Here is a 24,806-nt window from a genome sequence, read left to right as displayed (position 1 = left end):
ATTTCCGAAGCATCTCTCTTTTCTCTGAACTCTCTTCTCCGTAAATGTTTACATCAAGTGCCGTGCTCAGGCAGTGCTCCAGCTGTTAAAATAGCACTGTTGAGTTGATCTGATTTATTGTGCTTGGCCCTAAAACACCAAAGTACCATTTTATATGACCTTTACTTGAGAAAAGTACACTGAAATCTAGCAGAGGGAGACATAAAGTTCATCCCAAGCATGTTCAAACATTGATAAGAAGTGCCCCACTTCTTGTCTCGGCCGGGTTGTATAACCTCTGTATGCCATTAAACGTGCTGCTTATTGCGTGTTAGAGACACACTGGTTTTGCATGTGCGTGTTTGCGTAGATAGTATCTCTGGCATTGAGACACCCGCTTGGGCAGTGGTCTCTCTCTCTCTCAGCTTTCCTCAAGGCTAAATACAGGAAATGAGGACGAGGAAGCGTGCCAGATTGACTCAGCTGAGTCTGCATGAGCGACAATCACAGCGCCAGGGCTCCTGGCCTCCTCTGGGTCCACGTTGCTTGCTCAAGAAGCCCCCCAGAGAATCTCTTTAAAGAGCCAATGGCACTCCCTTCCTCCCCGGCTCTCAGATCAAAGACTGGTTTGGTTGTCACTGGACAACCAAAGGGTGCTACTGAGCATGAAAACAAAAGGAGGATGCATCCAATACACAGGCAGCTTTCCCGTCATCTTCACTAAAGGCTGTTGGGTGCCAGTGTCTCGGTCTGACCTTCATGGCAGATCATCTTGTACAGAAACATTTAGTTTGAAAACGCTTCACATGGGGATGGTGACATCATTTAGGTGTGAATGTGGGCATGAACGCTTGTCTAAATGTACGTGTTTGACCGTGTGTCTTTATGTTTGTGTAATTATTTATGTATTCCTATCTGTGTGTATTTGGGTGTGTGTGTGTCCACATGCACACTTCCGTTTGTTTGCTCTCCCACTGTCCACTTGCTCCATAGAGGTGCTTGTAAAAGTGGTGCATTCCTCCCACAGCTGGTGCCGGCTGTTAGCATTCCTTGTGTGCGTGTGTGTGTGTGTGTGTGTGTGTGTGTGTGTGTGTGTGTGTGTGTGTGTGTGTGCCAGAGAGTGTGAGGAGAGTCAAAGTTGTGTCTGCGCCGGGGCCACAGCATCATGCCAAATGAAGCCAATTATCCTGGCATCAGATGTCGGAGGGCAAAATCTCGGTTTAGGACCATCAAAGAACAGCTGTCATGTCAAATGATGGTGAAATATTAGAATAGCACTGCAGCTCTGGTACAGTTGTAACAGTCATCTAATCTGGGCTGAGCTTTATAGGCTGTTAAACCTGCTAATGATCTCTTTAGCCTTTATGGTGACAGTCTCTATGCTGGGCTTAGCCCCGTGGCCGGGATGTCGCTTCGGAGCCATCGGTGTCAGATATCGAGATAGCTTGTCAATTAGATATACAATTAGTGCATTTGACATTGGCGAGTGGAAATGGGCATTAGCAGGGTGGATTTTCACACGGGGCAAGGCCAGCGGTGGGGCCGGCTAAAATAAACAAACATTCCTTGGAAGTTTAACTGTGACACCCACAAATCACCCACCTAACAACTGCTTCTCACGACCCTTTATTCTTAGGAGACGGTCGCTTACTTGTTGTGAAGAAAGTACAATAGTGAGTTATGTCGGTTTTACTATGTGCCGCTGGCTGAGTTTTCATGTTCGTGTTTCCATACTCTAAATAAATAGGCTAATAACCACCACAAGAAACCACTAATACATTTGTGGTTTCTTGTTTGTTGCTTAGGGGGGGAAAGAGTGTAAGAACTGAATGAATGAAAACATTAAAAGGAATCACACACTATACAATTAATTTTATTCATCATATTACAACCACAGGAATATGGTTAAAACAGTTAAAAGCACATTAAGAAAGTTGACTTGCTTGACACTTCATCCTTCAGAGAATCTCTAAACTCGTTTTCTGGACGGTATGTTTCTACAATCCACATTTCAGAATGTGTGCAATTTGGATCAAAATGGCAAGCAATGAATTGCAGATCTTATAAACTTATATTTTACTTTATTACCTTAAATTTGACAGCAGTGATACGGCTTTAAAAAGTTGGGACTTAAAACGTATGAAGCATCCAGCAATTGACAGTCTATAATATCATGAAATAATGAACGAGTAATCTTTGGGTAATCAAAAGTCGGCCTTTATCTTCCAGCTGTTTTGTATTTGCATAACTTCATCAGCATTTAAGAGACATGTGGGCACCATAGAACCGAATGTGAGCTGATATTATTCATTAAATGTCAGATTTTCAACATCTGAAATGTTCTCTCTGTTCAATTGGGGAATCAAATCTGACTTCATGAAATCAACAAATGTTTGTGTCCTGTTTTTATCAAAGGTTTACATATTTATCCGAAACTTTCATTTTAGGAATTGATTTGGGATAATTGGAGAAAGAAAGAGGCTTTAAGAGGCAGACACAAACCTATTTAACCTCATACTGAACCACTAAGCGCTGTGTATCGCGACTGATTGGCCAACCTTGGATCATTTAAATTATTATTGTTTTGGTCTTTGCAGGTCTGATGTGTCTGTTTGTTTTGTGTGTAGGCTTTGGAGGAGGCCCAGATCGCCATCCAGCAACTCTTTGGAAAAATAAAGGACATCAAGGACAAGGCAGAGAAGTCTGAACAAATGGTGCACATGCACGCACGCACACACACACACACACACACACACACACACACACACACACACACACAGACACCACTGGGGACGTACAGTCTGTGTTACATCAGAGGGCAGTGGGGCAGCTTCAGTTGCCTTTTTGTCACAAGTTTCACCGTTTGCGTGCGAATCAATGTGGGTCAGGAAGGGCAACAGGCTGGGTCACTACAGAAAGAATGGGGCGTGTGAGGGGAACACTGGCAAACAGACCCTCCCTTGTGAGGCAAGAAGGATCAGTTATTTCTCAACGCTGTGTGTGTGTGTGTGTGTGATTATTCCTGCTCTACTTCTTTTTGTTTCGTCCCTGCCCTCCTCCCCTCCACCTCCTCTTCCCTGCCGAGCTCTTTGCTGAACCAGTCTGACTCGTTCCCGTGCAGGTCAAGGAGATCACGAGGGACATAAAGCAACTGGACCATGCAAAGCGCCACCTCACCACGTCCATCACCACCCTCAACCACCTGCACATGCTGGCTGGAGGTGTTGACTCTCTCGAGTGGGTATACGTGCATCTAACGGCAAAGTGAAGTTGTTTGAGCTGTGACCTTCAACCAGGTGTGGAGTATTGGCTGGTTCCAGCACAAAGCGGGGCTTTTATCATATGTATGCGAAAAAATCTGCAGTGGAATGGTCGTTTTATAGTTTTATAGTCTAAATCATTGGCCCAAAGTGTAAATCTTCTGCTACAGATGGCAACATTAACGGTTTTATCTGGCTTGTCCACAGATAAGTCAACTAGTCTGAATACTCTTACCAGTCTCACTCATGGTTTTCATCTTTTCCAGTAAAATATGCTTAAAGTGTATACACAGTTGTAGCTAGAATAATGTACAGCCATTGGATAACACCTATTCACAGAACTGGTAGTCTTCACCGCCTTTGAAAGGCTGTCATAGAAAACGTGAAATCTTTAATTAAGTGCTGTAAAGCAAACACAGGAAGCCAAAGCACTGTACACAAACTAAATACCAGAGCAAACACCTTTGAAAACAAATAGAAATAAATTCATTAAACGTACAAATGTACAAAATAATAAATGTGAAGTACAAAATAAGCAGCTCACACATTCGTTTCAACGTCTTGCATGGAGTTACAGGTCAAAAAATTTGATTTTATGTGTGAAAGTGTATTGTTGTTTTTGGAATTTTCAAAAAAAAATACTAATAATGGATGAAAACTAATGTGTGCTTCTTCCAGGGCCATGACCAGGAAGAGGCAGTATGGTGAAGTGGCGAACCTCCTGCAGGGTGTGGTCAATGTCCTTGAACATTTCCACAAGTACATGGGAATACCCCAGATCAGACAGCTGTCTGAGAGGTAACAAACGTGCACTAATAACACTGATGACACGCATGCATTTATTTGTATAGTCTCCATTCTGACAAAACAAACTCACACATTCAGGAGTCACTGGTCTCACATTATTTTTTGAGTTTTGACAATATTTCACCCTGTGATTTTCATATTCTGGTTGCATGCAGGTGTAGTGGTTAACACTATCACGCCATGGTGAGAAAGGCCCTGAGTTGAGTCCAGGAGTTTTACTGTATTTGTGAAATGCTTCATTTTGCCATATTTTGGAGACAAAATCTATACAAAATCTAGACATTAGCTGTCACAAGCATTTCATGAAAGTTGAGACAAACTTTATTTGTTCATAAAAAACAAGGTAGAAACAAGACATGGATAAGAGCAAGAACTATAGTCACTCAAATGTATAAATTGTGACTCAGTGTATGTATGCCTGCCTGCCTCTGTAGGATTTTTGTTGCTTTCGAGCAGCTTTTTGTCACATATACAATCATCAAAGTGAATTTGTATATTGTAGTGAAAGAAACTATAATAATCTTATCCCATATTTCTGAAAGTGTTTAAATTATAATTTTTTTGCAACTAGGTATTTTTACCATGGCAGTAGTGTGTTTTTCCCATAACTTAAAGCATGTGAATCTTATTAAAAGTGGACGTGAAGTGGCCAAACTGTCAAACTCATTTAAAGGAGCCTGAATTTGATCTGGCTTTACAGCCAACCTGAAATATTGCAGTTTGTCAACTGAACTGTTGAAAAGTGGTTTTGGTGTTTGAGGAGGTATTCTGCACATTATGTCCTGTTTATGCATGTACACACACCTCAGGTGTGTGTGTGTGTGTGTGTGTGTGTGTGTGCGTGCGCGCGCATCTCCATGTATTTGAATATATGTGCAAGAAGCACCGTCACAGTAAAGGGGAAGTCGGTCATGCCTGTGTTCAGATCTCGTCTTGTTTAAACACACGGTGAAACTTGTCGTCATGCTGTTGTTTCACACGGCTTGGACCAGATTTCCATTTTCCACTAATATTTTCCAAGAACAAAACAATCACTCCAGCTCGATATTCGGGTTCAAAGCAGTGCTGATCCCTCTAAACAAATAAAATGAAGGACAGCCCTCTGTTCTGTTTTGACTGAGGTGTGGTGGATGGCGTTCATACCAAACAACAGCTGCATGGAAGAAGTGACTGCTGGAGAAACGGATGAGAGGAGAGAAACAGGGAAGGGAATGATATGAAGGCAGGGCCGACAGCTGGATGCCAAAAGCTGATAAAAAGTATGAAGGGACGTCTGTGAGAAAACATGAACAGTGTTGTAACCAGTACACAATAATACAGTGCTATTATAGTCGCACGGAGAGTTGTGTATATGTGTGGACCCTCATTTGGATATAAGTATCTGCAATGAGATTTGTGCATGCAGAATTTAATATATTTGTGCTTACTGAGATTTTGGCATGCTTTTCATTATTGTCAGTCCAAACAAACATTTCACACAATTTTGATTGAACACACACATTTTAGTACATTTTATATGCAAATCTGTCTCCAGACAAAACTTAAGTATGCTCCAATGGCTCTCATTACAAGACAGACACTTACCATTCAGTGACATATACCGACTGACAGGCACAAAGCTGCCCACGCGCATATTTAAAGCAATTTGCTCCTATAAGAATCCCATACAAGAAAGAGATGAAGAGACGAGTAAAGGTCTCGGACTCAAGGTAATAAAAGGTTGTTAAGTCTATCAAGACAGTAGTTCTGGTAAAAATCACTGTTCAGCTTTATTTAAAAAAATGTGTGGAACTTCTACCAGGCTACAGGCTAATATTCATATTAGAGCTTTATGACAGTCTCCCTTTGACACCTCTCTTTTTAATTCGCAGAGAAATTAACCTTTTGTCCAGACAATACTTTGAAGTGTTTGAACCGTGACTAAATGGAGTCGGTGCAGCTGTCACCTCTGAAGAAGTTCAACTGTGATTATTTTTTAATAAGCCTTTTCCCTCCTCGTCGCTTAATACTTTTCTCACTGTCTCATCTTGCACCTCTCAGCTGTGGCACAAGGAGAGAAATGGAGAGGCAGTGATTGGCTTGTGCAAAGCTGCACCATGTGGTGGCGTACGCGTGGAGCCGCAGACATCAAACCTGTCACTGTGAGCTGCTCTCCGTGTGCGTGATTGGAGTCTAAATGCTCCGCAGCCCACCAGACAGGAGTGGCCAGTCATTATTGAAATAGGGGCTACTAATCCACTCGGCATCTGATAATGACTCCCCTCCCTCTACTGTTTATTCTGGATGGCTGTCGTGGCTCTGGGTCTTGTCCTTGATTAACCTGGCTTGGCTGCTTTTGGATGCACACAGACACCGAGGACTCCACAGCTTCGCACCATTTTTGAAGTTTTTCGAAATCTTTCACTCCACAGATTCTTTATTTGGTTCCGACACGCTGACAATGCATCAACTGCTCCCTTGTGATTGCAAGAAGTTAAAATGTATATACACAGTTGATGGATTTAAAATTCCCAGAGGGTCTTTCTCTCCTCATTCTCGGACAATAGCTCAGTCACCCTTGACGGACTGTTAGTCATAAAAAGTGTCAGCCATAGTGGCTGAGTTGAAATATTCAGGCCTCAAGGTTGTATATTGCGTGTTTCCGCATAGAAATGCTGACATTTTAATGCAATGTCGGGGAGATTGAAAAGCTGATTGAATATTCAGTCACAGCAATTTTTTTTTTTTGTCCTACAGAGTGAAAGCAGCACAGAGTGAACTGGGGACGCAGATCCTGGCAGATTTTGAAGAGGCCTTCCCTTCTCAGGGCTCCAAGGTAAATATGGTCAATAACGATGCAGATTTTGAGGTCGGTCTTTTCATTTATTCCAACCTTTAAAAAGTAAATTCGATCTCTGCACACAGAGACCAGGTGGACCCAGTAACGTGTTAAGGGACGCTTGTCTGGTGGCAAATGTGCTCGACCCACGCATCAAACAGGAAATCATCAAAAAGTTCATCAGGCAGCACCTCTCGGAATATCTAGTCCTTTTCCAGGAAAACCAAGACGTGAGTAAGAACTGAAAGAAACAGGGTTATGAATCTGTTTTTGTTGCAAACGACCTACGGTACTGTACATGTAAAGGTTTGAGCCAAAGCGTGGAAGAAATACAACTCTTGAGAATGCGAAAATCATCAGATTTGCTTTGTAGCACAGTAAAATAAAAAAAATCATTAAGTACATTCCGACTGTGAAAAGATGTATTGGAAGTCCTGAAAGTTTTGGTAGTTTGAAGAAATATAAGAATTTGAGCCAGAGTACATCCACAGACGATCTGTGCTTAATCCTGACAATTCTTTTAGAAAACGTACCTCCAAAGTTTGTTCAAGAACTGTTTATTTACTGGCAAGAATCGATCCAGTTCTCAAGTCAAAAGGTGGTCACATTAAATATTGACTGTGATTGTATGTTGCTCTCCACTGTGTTAAACTGCTAAAAGTAAATATACCTCTTTCTTTTTTCTTTGAGGGCCTTCTTACGCTGCAGCGTTTTCTCATTCTGACTGGACGGTCTTTAAGAAGCATTTTGCTGTTTCTCAGGTCGCCTGGCTTGACAAGATCGACCGCCGCTACGCTTGGATCAAGCGGCAACTATTAGACTACGAGGAGAAATACGGGCGCATGTTCCCTGAGGAGTGGTGCATGACGGAGCGTATCGCTGTGGAGTTCTGCAACATCACCAGGTGGAGACGCACAGAGCATATGATATGAAAAGCACAGCCTCAAGCTGGTGTTGGTGCTCAACTGTAGTAGTGAAGCACATTGCATGTAATTGCTCTAATTATCGTGTCTTTTAAATACGGTCTCTCCATCCAAAAGAAAATGGAAAACCCTGGGAAAAAAAGAAGGAAAATTCAACTAAATTATGCAAGCAGTCATCGAGAAATTGGTTCTCAGGACTTTTCATTTTTATGAAGTGAGCCCTATTGTTATGAAGTGTGTGTGGCATGAGTCGGGGATCCAGTACAGTTTTTCTGCACACTTGCCATAGGTGGCCTACATGAGCAGTGACAGTCTACTCCTTTCAGCTAGAAGAGGGAACAAAGTACTGACAATGTGTGTCACTCCTGGCAGTAACCAGGAAAAATAATAAAAAAAATAAAATAAAAAAACATCTGGCAAAAATTATGTGTTCAGGAAAAGCCCTGAGAAGACATGATTGTGTTGAAAGTAGAGCTGTAGGACTAAAATAATGTACTAACAAGGATCATTGCAAGTCTTTTGGGATGACAAAGTGTTGAAATCAAATGTTATGCTACAATGGTGTGTGTGTGTGTGTGTGTGTGTGTGTGTGTGTGTGTGTGTGTGTGTGTGTGTGTGTGTGTGTGTGTGTGTGTGTGTGTGTGTGTGTGTGTGTGTGTGTGTGTGTGTGTGTGTGTGTGTGTGTGTGTGTGTGTGTGTGTGTGTGTGTGTGTGTGTGTGTGTCTTAAGGGTGGAGCTAGCAAAAGTGATGCGGACAAGGGCAAAGGAGATCGAGGTGAAATTGCTCCTGTTTGCCATCCAGAGGACAACAAACTTTGAGGGTTTATTGGCCAAACGATTCACAGGATGCACCTTGACAGACATTCCCGGAGTGAGAAAAAAACACACACACACACGCACACACACACACATGACTCATTGCATTTCTAACAGCCGTTTCACTCCAGCTACCTCAGATTCCTGAATCAGTTGATTCAGGAATTGCTATAAAATTTGCTATAAACCTAAAATTAGTACATTTTGTTAAGAGATGTGCTCTGTGAAGTTGTTCCAAATGAAAACATTACGCCACCTTCATACTTCATGTATGTACCACTCTGGATTAAGCAAAAGGCTTTGACGTGCCGTGAAAGCAGCATTACAACTTACAACCCCTATTGGTGCATTGCGCACAGAGATCTCAACTTCTCAGCATTGTCCAAGTGCAAATTTTGAATTTCAGCCTCATTGCAATATTAGCTCATCAATCCCGAAAAAACTGCTTGAAATTCAAAATTCCTTTTAGAACTTCCGTTCTGAGGACAACTGGGTGACTAATTATTTCCTGGTTTTGTGAGTCGTCCACAATAAACATCTGAATCATGTTTGTTCAGTGTTGGCTAAGGCAAAGACGTCACTCATTTGTACTTCATGCTTTTTTTACACTGTGGTGATTTTGATTAAAAAAATGTAAAACGCCTAAGGCAAAATGACCATTCTCTAACAAATTGAAGTGCCTAATTAAAAATATTAAACTTTAGTTGCTTGTCTTTAAAGAAACTCTTGATTTAATGATCCATGAAAGTTAGCCCAAGGCAACCAGGATGGCTCGGTATCAGTTTACACACACAAATAGAAATATAGACAGATACAAGTATGCCCATAAACAAACATCAATATATACACATGTACACGCACTAATACATGAATACACACATGCTTACAGATGTGCTTATGTACACATGCGGAGTTTGCAAAGATAGGCAGTGAAATATACCTGTATCCTGCGTCAAACAAATGTCACTACCTTTTGTTTGACTTTTAATTGCAATGACAATAAAAAAAATTCTCTTTATGTCCCTTTTCATAAAACTGCATAGTTTAATCCACACTGCACCCACATGTATACGTGTGGTGTGTCACAGGCTGTCAATTCAGGTCATGTGGGTGAGTTCAGGGGAAAGACGTATGCAGTGTCAAGACGGATTACAAATGGCAAAATAAGTTTTGTGAAAGCCGCTGGGGCCGGCTTCACTGAGAGCTGATAATGTTTTGGTGAGACAGAGGCATTTTCAGTTCATTTCACACTCATTCCGTTTAGGTTTTTTAATTCAATCGGGGCTTTAGGTTGATAATTGGAGGCGCAGGTTCGTCAAAAGCATGAAGACATGTAGAAATCTGACTTGTACAGAAATGTTTTGAATATTATACACATGCAAGGTGGGATATGCATAGAAACTGGTGAGACCAAGAGAAGAAGTATTTTATTCAAAGACCCACTTTGGGAAGTTCTACTGACCAACAAAGTGTCACAGGTGTGACGGTTGCAGGCATATAAGAACCGAACCACCTGACTCTCTGAAAGATGGAAACACTGGAGTCACAGCACCTTGTATGGCTGCAGCCTCCAGTGGTGTGTGAATGGGTGAATGTGATGCACGATGTAAAGCACTTCAGGGCTGCCCATGCAGCTGTAAGACGCTATACAAGTGAAATCCACTTACCTTTTACCATTTTACCATATCAAAATGTATATTTTTATTTAGATTCAGTCACCTTTATTTATCCCACAAGGGACAATTCATTTGTAGTTCCAAGTTGTACATTCGCATGCATGCGTTGGTCATCGTGGTTATTGTCTGATCATCACCAGTAATATCACAATCATTTAATGTGACATTTCTGTGGAAATCTGACCAAATAAATCTTGATGCATAGTGCAAGATGATAATCCCTTGTAATCTTAGACTGACTGCCTAATAACAAATGCTTTCACTCAAGATCACCAAGAGTTACTTGGATATAAATATATATTTATTTAAAGTTATTCTTGCAGCCTGCTACTGTGGGAGGGAGATACATGTAATAAAAACTTGTATAGCAGCAGAGATTATGCATTGATCTGGGCTCATCACATTTGCTACAGTCAATACCTTCCTCTGCTATTCTAATTCAGTTCAATACATTACTCCTTATGTTGTACAACATACAGCAAAAGAGGCCAGAGAGCCCTCTCGACCCAACCAACCCCTTCCTGGAGGACGAAGCCGGAGAGGATGTGGGCACAGAAAAGGAGGAGGATCTCGCTAAGGTGAGTTGACCGAGATTGACACCATTGAACTATTTGTGCAACATGAAGCGGCCCTCTGATGTAGCCCCCCCCCCTCGCGCACACACACCCCCAGGCTGACTAAAATGCCTTGTTGTCGTTATCTCACTAATAGCCCATTTCCTTCCGCTCATTCAGCCCAGAAAGCCCAAAGCTGCGGACAACCCCTTCCACGGCATCGTCTCCAAGTGCTTCGAGCCTCATCTATACGTCTACATCGAGTCTCAAGACAAGTGAGGAACACACTAGTGGAGGGAGAGAGTGTGGAATTAGGCCGTGGTGCATAAATCCCAGAATGAGGAGCAGGTTGTGTGTGAAGCTGGCACTTGCATGCTTTTTCCATTGCCCCGCTTCATCAATCAGATCCCCCTCCTCCTATTCAGCTTCATTGCCTCCTCTGTCTTTCCATCTCTTGTTCCTGTGCATGCCTCTCTCTCTCTCTCTCTCTCTCGCTCTCTCTCGCTCTCTCTCTCTCTCTCTGCTGTGGCAGAAATGTTTCCCATTAGCTGCACGACCACAGACACCGAGAGGAAGAGAGAGGGAGGTTGAATAAGTGCTGCCGCAGCAGATCTGCCTATTTTCTTTCCCACCTCTTTAATTTTTTTTTCTTTTTTTTGTAGCCTTTCTCCAGCTTCCTTTTTGTGTAATTGTTTAATTCCTTTTCTTTTTAATGTCTTGTTTGTTTCCCAAAAAGTACAACTCTATCCTTTCTGTATATTTCTCTGTTTTGTTTTGTTTTTTTTCATTCTGTTCGTGTCATTTTCTCCTCGCCTTTCTTGGTCTTCTTCACCATCAGCCACCCACCCCCTTCGCGTTGGTGATGGCTCCTAAAACTGTGCACAGTTTTGGGACTACTGTGCTCAAGCAGCCCCTGGCTCTTTGCTCTTTGGAGCGCTCAGCGCTATTCGTCCAAGGGGAGCGGATTGACCTATTCTGCAGCTACAACCTCATTTCACTTCAATCCAAAAGGCCTTAAACAGGCAATTGGTAGATCGGCTTGTCCCCAGTGGGAAGCAGCAGAGAAGAACAGTGCCTGCTTGTTTTGTCCTTGGCTTTAGTTCCCTGATTCTGCAGGAAAGGGCCACAGCAACTGGCTGCAGACCTGTTGACTGTAGTACTGAACATTTGGATGCCTGCAAGAGTTTGTTTTTTTTGCTTTTGTTTTTTTAATGCCTATTCATGTGTCTGTTTGCTTGTTATTGGTTTTTAATTTTTTTCAGGGCTAAGGGACCTATCATACGTTCCTCATGTTTTTATTTGATTTCTTTAATTCTTTTCATGTGCCCGAAATCAAACCACTCATGTGGTGTGTGTGTGTGTGTGCGTGCGTGCATGCGTGTGTGTGCGTCTGGCTGGATCTATTTTGGCTGTCTGCAGGAACCTGGGTGAACTGATTGACCGGTTTGTGGCTGATTTCCGGGCACAGGGCCCACCCAAGGCGGGCACGGAGGAGGGCGGTGCCGTGCTGCCGAGCTGCGCTGACCTTTTTGTGTATTACAAGAAGTGCATGGTGCAGTGCTCTCAGCTCAGCACAGGGGAGCCGATGATCGCCCTCACCACCATCTTCCAGAAGTTCCTCAGAGAGTACGCGTGGAAGATCCTCTCTGGAAACTTGCCGAAGTAAGATTGACTCCAGTTTGGTCAGTGTTTGCAAAATGTTCAACAGTTCCTGGCAATAAACCCTACTTTTTAATAGAATTAACAAAGCCAGTATTTCAATAAAAGACAAACACACGTTTTATTATCACTTCAGCATAAAGTGATGTTATTTACTGAATCATTGGGAAGTGTGTGTCCCTTTGAACCTCCAATTTTAGTCTTAAAATCCTGCCCTGTCACCACTGAGGGAGGTTGTCATACAATTCTCACAGCCATAACTACTAGATTGCCCATGGCAGCTTGAGTTTCAAAAACTACCAGAACAGCAGCATCACAGAGCTTCGCCCTCAGGACTTTCTCTCTTCAACTGTCTCATCACTGACAAAATTCACTGGTCTGCCATACGTTTGTAATATGAGTTTCTCAGTACTGTCAAAAATGTAGCAATATTGAAGAAATGTCCGATATTGAAAGAAGCACTCACTTCCTACATTTTTGAACATTTTACAGTCGTAAATATCAAAGCATACATGCATACATACAAAACCAAAACTCTGTAATGTGCAGCCTCAAGGCTTCACCAGATATTCATAAGACATAATACGATACTGTAAGTCTGGCAGTTGCCTGTGTTTTATGTTTCTAACAAATTTTCAGTTTTTCTTTATGAACGACGCTTCAGAATTGTTCACCGGTATTCGGATCGTCTTCAGTAGGAGCAGTTAAGTTTGGGGCTAAATGATACACATCAGGTAATAAATTAGTTAAAAGATGATACTTTTCGTTCGAGTTTCATGTGGATTGTTGACAGAAATCCAAACAAGTCAATTCTCTGTTGTCCTAATGTTCCCACACTGGAATGCTTTGGTTGGATAGTTTTGTACATTTTGTTGACTTGTATATCCGTGTCAGACACTCAGTCTGAAATGAAAGACTAACGATCTCCAGCAACTGAAGCAAATTGCTCGTAATAATTTTTACTTGCCTGTTGGTTCAACTTAAATAGACAACAAATCATTTAAAAATGTCCATTAAACCACGTTTCAATGAGTCTGCGTATATGTAGCCTAATAATGGTAAGAAAGATAAATGACTTCTGGGTTAATACTGCAAGACTGCATCAAATTATAAGACATAACTGAGCTATTTCGACTGCCTCGACGATTTCCATCTGTCAGCTTCAGAACATTTTCCTGGTCAGCAACACCAACAGAACACAATTTATTCGGGACGTGTTTTTCCACAAACAAGCATGCCACACCCTCGTTCTGTGTCTCGGTATGGCGCTGCGGCTGTTGGGGAGTTTAGCTTGAAGCCAACATCATCAAGCCTCGCTGTGTTTGATGGATCAGTGTGGCATGCCATGAACTATCTGGAGTTCGTTACATTGTGGCAACGTCTAATACGCTACCAGCAAAAACATCTTAGGCTCATTGGCCACATTAGAGCTCATCGCTGGCAGTGACACACACACACACACACACACAGCTCTCTCTCTGTTAATTGCACACTTGTGCTTGCCGACTAATACATAACACGCTCTTGACTGGAATACAAGCGCTGTCATAGATGCACTCGGTGCAAGTGCGTTCACTTCCAGACGCATGCAGGCAGACACCGGTGCTGTGAGCTGGTTTTGAAGTGGGGCCCTCAAAAGGAGCCATGATGCGGTTTAACCCAAATGTCTCTGTTATGACGTTTATTAACGACGGGGTCACCAATGAGGCTTTCCATGCCCAACATCCATACATTTGCATCTGCTTCTAATTATTCCCTTTGTGTCTCAGTTACTAAAAAATACCTTCTTTTTTTTCTTTTTTTTTTCACCTGGTATTAAAACTAAGAAAATATGTTCCACACAGATTGTATTTTCTTAAAGTTTCAGGAGCACTGGGGGTTCAACCTCACCCTGTTTTTAGAGGAATAAAAGTCAACATCTTGAGGCCATAACCTATAATATAAAGAGGCACATGATTATGTTTGAATGAGAAATAAATAACTTCAAGTCCAACCACAAATGTTTAAATTACACAACACTAACCATCACCATCACTCGAGAAACTACAGATTACTTCAAAATTAAATCAGTAGTGTTACACTGGAGCTATATATCATTAGCTATTATTTAACTTTCTTTGGGTTTTTCTATTTCACATTTCAGCAAGTCAATATCTTAACTTCACACACATACACACACACACACACATATATAAATATATATATAAAAATTCTGTCATATTTTGGAAAAATAATGTAACCTGTCTCAATGCTACTGCAAATGTAAGCCTCATAAATGATCGTATATGTAAAGTAAACCATCTTTGACAGTGTTAACCAATGTAATAGTGTACTTGTCTACCTGGCGGTGTGACACAACCTCTTTATGTCATTGTGAAGCACTGTGCAGGCTCATTTACCTTTGTGTATCAACCAAAGATGCCAAAAAAGACTTGCATTGTTTACAGAAGTTGAAGTACAGATATGCGAGTTTCAAACCCAAAAAACTCTGTGAGACGTAAAAGCACCATTTCAAATTGTAATAGTAGTAAACAAGTCAAAAAAGTAACTTATTTGATACACCATTTTAAATCTACTTTGAAATAACATTTATTAACAGAATTAGAAATTTGCCTTTAAGCTGTTGTTGACATAAATTGATCACTCTTAAGGTTGTCAACTCCTTCAGTTGCTGTATTGATCATTTAAACCTCATTGTCACTATGATTCATCCTCCATACAGGTTTAAAGAATTACTGAGTCGGTCTGATTAATACACCCAGAGAAAGTACAGATATTTGTGTTTTGATGTTGGGAAGTGTAAAGTCATGAGAAAAATAAATATTCTGGTAAAGAACAGAAACTTGAAAATTATACTTTCATTTAGTGGCAGATTACAAATGCAGGTGAACATTTTTGTTTTATTTAAATTTTATTTGTAGTAACTATGGCGTTCAAGGAAAACAAAACATTTTTAGGTGTTGTTTGTTTTTTTACTTCTATGATATAATGATGTCCAATAAAAAAAAAAATACATTTGTTTTTTTAAATCCACTTTCATGGCTGATCTCTGAGATTGTCCAGCTTTACTTCCTGACTAAACTGATGTGTATATTTGTCTAAAAAAGCAACAACAATAAGTTGCTGGATGTATCACAAGACACTTCGTATGAATGTAACTGAACCCTCAAAATACTTTTGTGTTTTGTCCTTCTGTTTTCTCAATCTTCCTCCAGATCCAGCAGCAACAGCGGTGGTCTCACCATCAGCAGTCTGCTGAAGGAAAAGGAGGGCTCCGAAGCGGCAAAATTCACCGTGGATGAACTCTGCCTCATCTGTAGCATCCTCAGTACGGCCGAGTACTGCCTCGCCACCACACAACAGGCACGTACGCCAACCCACTCACACAAAGCCCTCCTTCCATTGATTCCAAGTAGACGTTTATCGGTGGAAAAATCCCCTAATATGGCAGCACTTACGGCCTGATACATGCCTGGTTGAGTGTTTTAAGAGACACTTAATGCAAGTTCCAAATAAAACAAACTTAAATTGATCCCCTTGGTTTTTGCGGCTCGTGCACAGCAAGTATTGTAAAAGTTCATGCACAGATTTGTTTTTTTTTTATTTGTTTGTTTTGTTTTGTGTATGAGTGCATTCATATTTATTTGTGTATGTGTTTCAGCTGGAAGAGAAGCTGAAGGAGAAAGTAGACAAAGTCTTGGTGGAGAGAATTAATTTAACCGGGGAGATGGATACATTTAGCACGTAAGTGAGAATCTCAAGCAGCTGTTTTCATTTTTTGGAGCAAGAAAAAAAAAGGTAATTGTGATAATTATGGGCTCTGATTTAAGAAAAACAAAAATGGAGAAAAAAATAAGGAAAACATATTATAATAACATACAATATATTGTGACTTTGATATTTAATACCTATAAGCTAGATTCATAAAATTGAATTCATGTGTATTAAAGAAACTATTCAAGATTGAATTCAATTTCAGTAAAAAAATGAACTGTTCCACTGTGTGGGTGGGAAAGTGTGAATTTAATGTGTGCCTTTCTCGTTTCAGTGTGATCTCAAACAGTATTCAGCTGCTTGTTCAGGATCTTGACGCTGCCTGTGATCCTGCTTTGACTGCTATGAGCAAGGTGAGACACACTCACTTATCATGTAAGATTTTAATGTTCATTAAAAGATTAACATGTACTATAACCCTGAAAAGAAGCTGCAAGAAGACAAACTGCAGGATTGGAGAATTTAGACATTCAGAATGAAACATGTCTGTTTTATTTTGAAATTTGTAATATTGAGATTTTTGAAGTGTTGTCTTGTGTTTTAATTTAAAACATTTGATAGGTTAACCCTCCACTCAAATATAAAAGGGGAAAAAAAAGAGAGTCCTATTGGGATATTTCCATGGTGTCCGTCCCAAACCTTAAAAAAAGGTTTAAAGGGATTATGGGATAAATGAAATAAAAAGATTTTAATTTTTTCTTTTACTATTTTAATCAGTGATTTACTTGTACAAGATGCTGGATCTTTGTCTGACCTCCATCCCTCCGCCACAGATGCCGTGGCAGAGTGTGGAGCATGTCGGGGACCAGAGTCCTTACGTAACGTCAATTATCATGCACATCAAACAAAATGTGCCAATCATCAGAGACAATCTCGCCTCAACGCGCAAATACTTCACACAATTCTGCATCAAGTTCACCAAGTATGCTACAAACACGCTAATAGTTTTTTTTAAATGTGGGTTGTTTTTGGAAAGTTAATCTTTTTGTTTCTTCTGTTTTCGCCCTCAGCTCATTTATCCCCAAATTCATCAACCACTTGTTTCGATGTAAGCCGATCAGCATGGTTGGAGCTGAACAAGTGCGTTCCATTTCTGGATTATTCACACTTGCGTGTATAATTTTGTTTTTTTAATGTGGACTTTTTAAACCTGAGTTTTTCCTCTTGCGTATGCAGCTCCTGCTCGATACACACTCCCTGAAGACGGTCCTGCTGGATCTGCCCTCAATTGGATCCCAGGTTATCCGGAAGGCGCCTGCCAGCTACACCAAGATCGTGGTGAAAGGAATGACGCGTGCAGAAATGATCCTGAAGGTGAGGAGTCGGGAGGAGACATCAATGCAGATTAGACTCCGAGGTTTACTTCTATGCAGCTCGAAAGTGGAAAACTCTCAATGTCTGAAACAAGCAGAGCTAAACCTTTCCTTCAGGGGCGAAAATGGAGAATTACAAAAACTTGCATAACTGAAATGAACTAGTATTTGTTTTTAAATTCTTGTTCTTAAAGTGGTGGCAAGATGTGTGGAAAAAAAAACCCAACTACATTAATTGTAGGAAATGACAATCTATAAATTAATTAGGTACAAAATGAACCTTCATCGGGACACCTTTCAGAACTTAGGATGCTCTACGCCTCGTGTCTGCATGGACCCCAAGCAGATTTACCAATCAGACATATTGCATTACAATATCATTTTGGATGATTTTCTGATAAAATCCTGGCCTTTTCCAACCACTGAAGACAGCTTTCCACTAAACTAATACCACAATCCCTTGTTCAAGACTATTGTGAGATGAAATTGCAGGTTACCACAACAATATCAATCTCTCACGTCAAGTTGTCCTCTGTAAAACGCCATCGGCGAGAAACGCTTCCGAATAAGTTCAGCAGGTTCATAGTAGACACATTTACATGATACAGTAACATTCAATCTGTAGTTTTTTTTTGCTTTTCACACCTTTTTGAGTCCAATTAGTTTTTATTTCCTCCTTTGTCCGGAAATGTTGTAATTAGTCAAGTCTTTTAACAGACTTTTAAAGACCGTGTTTTATAATCTCCTTTGTTTACAAAGTCAGTAACCTTAGGGTAATTACTAAATGGAATTGCATTATTTGCTCTCCAAGTAATTTGAACCGAGATATTTTGTAAAGATGAATTTATTTGAATGTATTCTATTGACAAAGCAAGAACACATTTAATTGTTAACGAAGACTTTCAGTCGTTGATTCCACAGAAGCGCTTTGACTTGCAATTGAGGTCAATCTGTGCATTGTAGCAGTCGGCGACTTTTTCAGAACACGTTCCACTTTTGCCTTGCCCTGATGAATGTTGGAAAAACTCTCCACCTTCCACCTGAGGCCACTGCGGATTATTTGAAACTGTTCAACTTTCACGTCTAAACCCTGAACGAGCTTCCCTCTGAAACTGATGGTTTTTAATGAGAACCCGAGTTGAACTGTAAATACAAGATTCTTCAGCTTAAACACGGTATCAACCCTTCTCCATCTTTATGAGACACTTGAGGTTTTATGACTTTTATAACTTGGGTGGCTAAACTCGTGCCGGTCATTTTTACCAGAACAGCTTGAGTTTCTGACCTTTAAAGGCTTTAGTTTAGAAGTTCAGTCAGACCTTTATGTTTAAGTGCACTCTATTTTTCTTGTTCTTTTTTTAATTGTTTTGCCATTTAATAGATTTGATTTTGAAGCTTTGACATATCCAGTTCAACACAAGCTCCAGTACTGACGGTAACACTTGACCAAGAGTAGTTTGGCACAACCTGCAGTCAAACTGCTTTTCCACCGATCGAGGTTTCATCGTAAGGAGCAACAATAGCCTGAACAAATATTTCTCGTGCGAGTGTTTTGTGGTCGGCGTGGTGAGCCAGCTTTAAATGTTTGTCTTGAGTCACTTCAGGAGATTACCTACTTAGAGTTTATTTTTGGCAGAATAGCCCTTAAATTGTGTCGTTAACCCCACTTGCAATGGCACTTTATGAGCATGTTTTCACAAAATCATCCAACTCGCATGGGGGGGGGGGGGGCATGCACTGCTGGTTTAATGAAACACACACACATACACACCCATTTACTAACACTCAGTATTATGGTTGACCTTCAGCCAGTGGAAAGGTGTGAGTAAGTAAATCAGTAACATCTTGCAACTATGCTTCAACACACACACACACACACACACACACACACACACACACACACACACACACACCTTTATTTACAAGATTCAGACACGAGGTAATTCACTGGGTTTTACGAAGAAATAAAAGAAAGGAATGCATTAAAGCAATGTCATTCATTTGAGGGATTAAAAACTGCTTAATAAAGGAGAATAAATAATGTAAAAGCCTTATTAAAATAAAGTTAATAAAATAAGTAACTACATAGAATCTTTGGATCGACTTTACTGAGTTATTTTTTATTTCCTTCTTGGTATTTGGAATACCAAATCACACACAAAATCACACCTTTCATTTTTCCAGGCACCTTCACAAACAACGGACTCACTCTACAGAGCATATCTAGAAATAATACATTCCCACTTAAGTGCTGAGGAAGCATGTCCCTGCATCACTTCAAAAATTACTTTAAAACCCCTTTTTTTGTCATTGTTTAATTGAAACAATAACTTTTTCATGTGTGTCAGAAGTCACATAACACCCAATTTCACCTTAAGTGGGTATGACCAGTGAAATATTGCTGCAATAACCTTGAAATCTAAATTAAAATTATGTAAATGTATGTTTTCATAAAACCAAACAATTACTACTGAAAATTACTATGATTTCAATTTAAGGCCAATTTTAACTGTCAAAAACTCTTCTCCTATAGCGTTTGCATTATTCATGCTTGACTTTGAGGCTAGTTTGATAGTGACGAGGTGGCTATCTTTTCTCAACGATGTCTCAGCTCGGGTCTCAGTGTTGTTTTTTGTGTCTACTACTCTCGAGAAATTCGTTTTTATAAAAATCTCGGATTTCTTGGAAATTCCTACAATTTGCTTGGGCCAGATTTTAGCATCTTGCAGGCCAGCTTTGACCCGCGGGCCTTATTTAGTTGGACACCTGTGTTTTAAGTGAAGGAAACAGATTGAATGACTATCACATTAAAATTATATCAACTAAACACTTCTATCTGATCAAATTGGTCCTTTTCTGTTGAAATTGCAGCCGATGACCCTGCCACGGTTCATTTAAACACGCCAGGTTGCTTTCTGCTGTCGGAGATCTGTGCACATATCTGTTTCGTAAAGGCTTTCATATGACTCTTCTTGCACCGGGTTTTGTGACATCATTGACGCATCATGCAAAAAAGTGCTGTTTCATAAGTGCTGCACTTTTTAAGAAAACACAACAAGTTTCATTATTAAATGCAACAAATCCATGTAAAACACTGGAGGACTTGCAGGTATGGCATCATATGGCAAACAGCCAATGTAATTATTATTAATTGACTAATATTCTCTGCGCTTATAAACTCAGCAAACATACATCTGATCACTTAATTAATGTAAACAGGACAATCTAGTTTCTCCGTTTCGCACAGAAAAGTGACCATGTATCTGCAGCCAGCGACAGTCTAACAGGCCCCGACAAGCATTTAATAATTGCCTGTTGGTCATTAACTGGTATGCTTCTCTGTTAAATGTAGCTTGTGTGAAGCTTGTCATAGTACCCCTAAAAATGCCCCTAATGCATTATATGACTGTGCGCCATCTGCCACATATTAAAGAGGCTTTGACAGTCCGGACTCAGAAGGATTCATTCATCTTCTGTCTGGACTCGACCCCTGCAAGCCCCTTGAGCTGGAACGTGATTTGTATGACTTTAGAAAAACTCCCTCAGACAGATGTGGGGTTCACCTGAGATCCTGGGGCCAGAATAAAAACCGTAAAGGCAAAACGTCTGACTGAAAGAAGAGTATGGAAATACCATAATATTAGATTTGGAGTGATAAAACTATTAGACAAATGCGACTCTCTCAAAATAGTGAATGTGATTCATTAGGCCATCCACTTACAATGTGATATCAAAAGATATAATACTGAATTCATGAGTAGGAAATAGGAAGAGGAGGAAATACACTTGAATGCCGTCAAAGTGTGATTTTCCTGTTTTTTCTTAAGTTTCTTAAAGTGCTAATGTGGCATCTCTCGTCTGTACATTTCCTAAGGATGTTATTTCTAATAAACACGGTATTGCTTTTCAACATAAGGAAGACATATTTTGTTCACCTTTCCAGCTGCCACAATAGCTGCATTTTAACGTTCAATGAAGTCTGTCAAGAAGACTGATTTTTCAAGCATTATTGGATACATTTGTTCGGGCAAAACTGTTGTGAATGCTCCAAACTGGGAAAAGGGACATTCCCAACTGGTAAATTTACCAGTTCCCAGCTGCATGAGAACACCACATGGACTCGTAACATTCAGCCTGCAAGGACGAGTTGTCTATGTTGCTCTTGTGAAATAGTTTGGTTTCAAATTGACAATCTAAACTTTTCTTCAGGCACTTTGCTTCGGAAAAAACAACAACTAAGGAGTGCGTTTGTACTGTTTGCCAGCATGTTAGCCATCGACATCGTGTAACATCAAGGTGCCTCCCAGGTAATTGCTTCCACGTTCTGCTGAGACCAAATCCCCTGAAAGACAAACCCAGTGAAAGAAGGTCAATACAAAAATTCCTCTGCCCCGCCTCAGCGATAGTTTTAAATTACACTCCGAGGTTTGAAATGAAACCTTCTCTTCCCCCACTAGAAAGCTGCAATACAGTGGGCAGAGCTGCAGGAGCACTTTTGGCATTTAAAGATCTAAGCGGACATGCGGAATTTCCTGAACATTTCAGTTAATGAAGTGCGCTTTAAACTCTTTAAATGTTTTTGTAACTTCAGATTTTTTTTTTTTTTTACCCCGAAGAACTTGTGTAAAGTACCCACTGATTTTGAAGAGGAGCTTAAGAAAGCTCTTAACATTTAAGTTCCACGTCTCATAGAATGATAAAAACCTGCCATTATGCTAAATTACATTTAACCAGTATGTATATCAGTAATAATGTACAAATGGAAAATTATCTTCAAATATATTAAAAGATCAGACAAAGAAGTGATAAAAAATGTATTATTGTAAGTGAGTAATTAGTCAGCATAACGAGGAAATGGGGAAATTGTAGCATAAAGATTTACTTCTTCCTACCCATTTTTACGTATGTGAGACTTTTTCTTGTCTTTTATGTAACTTTCACTCGAGAGGAGGTTTAATTTAGTGTAATTGATCATTTTTAGCGCCGTCATAGTTCAGTGTTTCGTCTTTACAGCGACGCTTGTTGTTAAAACAGTCCGACGGGCTGATTGATGAGTCACAGTTGAATCCAAGAAGTGTACAGTTACTGGGGAGAAAACTAAATTGTTTAATGGATTCCTAGCATCTTTCTTTCTGTTGACTTTGTGCTGCACGACTTTCTTCTAGAAACAGTCGCTCACTGAAACAAACATTACTAACAAACACACTCCTACATTTTCTGGAGTATTTATATATTTGTAGATACATTATATGTTCCTGTTAACTCATGGCTAATAGGCAAGTACCTAATTATTATTATGAAATGAATAACAGTTAACTTTACTGAAGTTTCAAAAAGTGTGTTACTTCTCTTTCAGTTGAAAACCATTGCAGAGCTGCTGTCTCTAACCCCCCCCTATATTTTTTAGCATCAGGCAACGTGAGCCTGCCTCCACAGAGCCAGAAATGTGTTTTAAAACACAAGCTGTGTGAAATGCTCAGTTGTTGTAACATGTTTTTTGTATCAACAGCAACGAGCTTCTTCTCTGATTACTCTCATGCAAGTAATGGTGCCGTTATAATCACTGAGGGAGCTGCTGTCTCAGTCTTAAATCCTAAATAGTGCAACTGAACGAAGCCGAGTCGCAAAACAAAGAGGAGCTCCTTCCACATTACCGAGTCAGCGGTTTCGTGATAAATACATAGATATTGATTCATGTAGAAATAAAACGGCTCCCCTCTTAAATCTCTAGCTGTCAAAATATCAACTTAGAGTCGTCTGTTTGGAGAAGCGGTGCTGAGTTCTACTAAAGAGGGTAGATTTCTCTCCGTCTGTCTGTCTGAGGCAGACGGCCTCTCTCCTTCTCTCCTGCCGCTGCAGAGCTTGTGAGACGTGGCTGTTTTCCCACTCGTCCCCAGCTCTCTCTCTCTCTCTCTCTCTCTCTCTCTCTCTCTCTCTCTCTCCCTCTCCCTCCTCCCTCTCCATCCTCTCTCTCTCTCTCGTCTCTTCCTCTCTCTCTCTCTCTCCTCTCCTCTCTCTCTCTCTCTCTCTCTCCTCCTCCCCCCCCCCCCCCCCACTTCTGTGGAGAATTTAAAAGGTTACCCACCCTTGTTCTGCATGAACCCCCCCCCCCCCCCACACACACATACACACACACATGCTGTTTCTCTCCCCCCCAACCCCATTTTCATTCTTAAACAACCCCCCCCCCTTTTATTTTTATTTTTTTTTACAAGGTCCCTCCAGGCCTTTCCCTTGGCGTGGCTCCAGGACAGTTGCTAAGTAAATCACTCAGTCAGCAGGACGAGCGAGAAAGCAAAGAATTCCTCACGATCCTGAGCCTTTCATGCCTGCTCTTCCTTCTCTCCGTCTCTCCTGCTGGTGATTCCTCCTCTTCCCCGTGCCGCTCCGCCCTCTCATTTTTTTGTCCTTCCATTCCTCCTGCCATTACAACTCGGGCAAAGCTTGAAAGGACAGTTTAAGTCGTTTTTTTGAAGTGCAGGATAAGAGATTGTGAGCGGGGGGTCCCTGCTGGACCAGAGTTATGCATGAAATGGGGGGTTGGGTGGTGGTGGTTGTGGGGGGGGGGGGGGGGTCTGCCAGCCATGTGTTGGTCCGACTCTTTTGTGGCTGCTTTGAGAAATGCTTCCTGATACACGTTTTCCATCCAGTCTCCATTGTTGAAACGAAAAAGAAAAAAACAATCGACAAAGAGAATTAAATCCAGAAAGTCTTGCCCCCCCACCAATTAAAATGGTTGCCTGTTCTTGACTAATGCTCATTTTTACCCACACTCATTACGGCCCCCGAATAATTAGCAGCAAAGCTAATGCTTGCCTCGTCTTGCATGAAGGAATGAAGATATCAGTGTTTCTAAATATAGATTTGTTGTTTTGCTCTGTAACGTGGTTCTATCTCCGGGGTTCGGCCCATGTGGGATCGTTTTAAAGATCACTCGGGTCCGTCATGATGGTTCGCAGGGAAAGTGGCTGTCGGGGGGGGATTGAAGCCGACAATAACTGTACTTTCCCGCAGGGGTGGTGATGGCCCCACATGAACTGCCCGGTCGTGTTCGTTGATAACCTACATCAAGCTCCTGGCTGATGGCAATCCGGAGACCTTCCAGAAGATTCTGGATATGAAAGTGAGTCGTTTCACTCTCGTCGGTGTGTCAAAATAAACGGCACAGAGTTTCAGAGGCATGTGTTTATTTTCTTTTTCCTGTTGAGGACCGACCAAGAGGCACAG

The 24,806-nt window shown here is 40.9% G+C and overlaps 1 protein-coding gene across 1 annotated transcript in view; it reads left to right on the top strand.

Annotated features, from left to right (window-relative positions):
* The window catches only part of vps53 (VPS53 subunit of GARP complex), a 33,271-nt gene that overhangs the window by 5,941 nt on the left and 2,524 nt on the right, over nt 1-24,806 (top strand). The window contains 19 exon segments of the mRNA XM_080513983.1: nt 2,607-2,693; nt 3,101-3,216; nt 3,918-4,037; nt 6,783-6,861; nt 6,951-7,094; nt 7,626-7,768; nt 8,517-8,658; nt 10,759-10,857; nt 11,014-11,108; nt 12,253-12,495; nt 15,708-15,855; nt 16,154-16,236; nt 16,541-16,619; nt 17,040-17,188; nt 17,277-17,346; nt 17,443-17,580; nt 24,596-24,616; nt 24,618-24,641; nt 24,643-24,702. Coding sequence (XP_080370109.1) covers nt 2,607-2,693; nt 3,101-3,216; nt 3,918-4,037; nt 6,783-6,861; nt 6,951-7,094; nt 7,626-7,768; nt 8,517-8,658; nt 10,759-10,857; nt 11,014-11,108; nt 12,253-12,495; nt 15,708-15,855; nt 16,154-16,236; nt 16,541-16,619; nt 17,040-17,188; nt 17,277-17,346; nt 17,443-17,580; nt 24,596-24,616; nt 24,618-24,641; nt 24,643-24,702 — 2,040 coding nt within the window.

Source organism: Blennius ocellaris (assembly GCF_963422515.1).
Source record: "Blennius ocellaris genome assembly, chromosome: 2".
Lineage (NCBI taxonomy): Eukaryota > Metazoa > Chordata > Actinopteri > Blenniiformes > Blenniidae > Blennius > Blennius ocellaris.
Note: the sequence above shows the minus strand (reverse complement) of the source record. Positions and strands in the feature narration are given on the sequence as shown.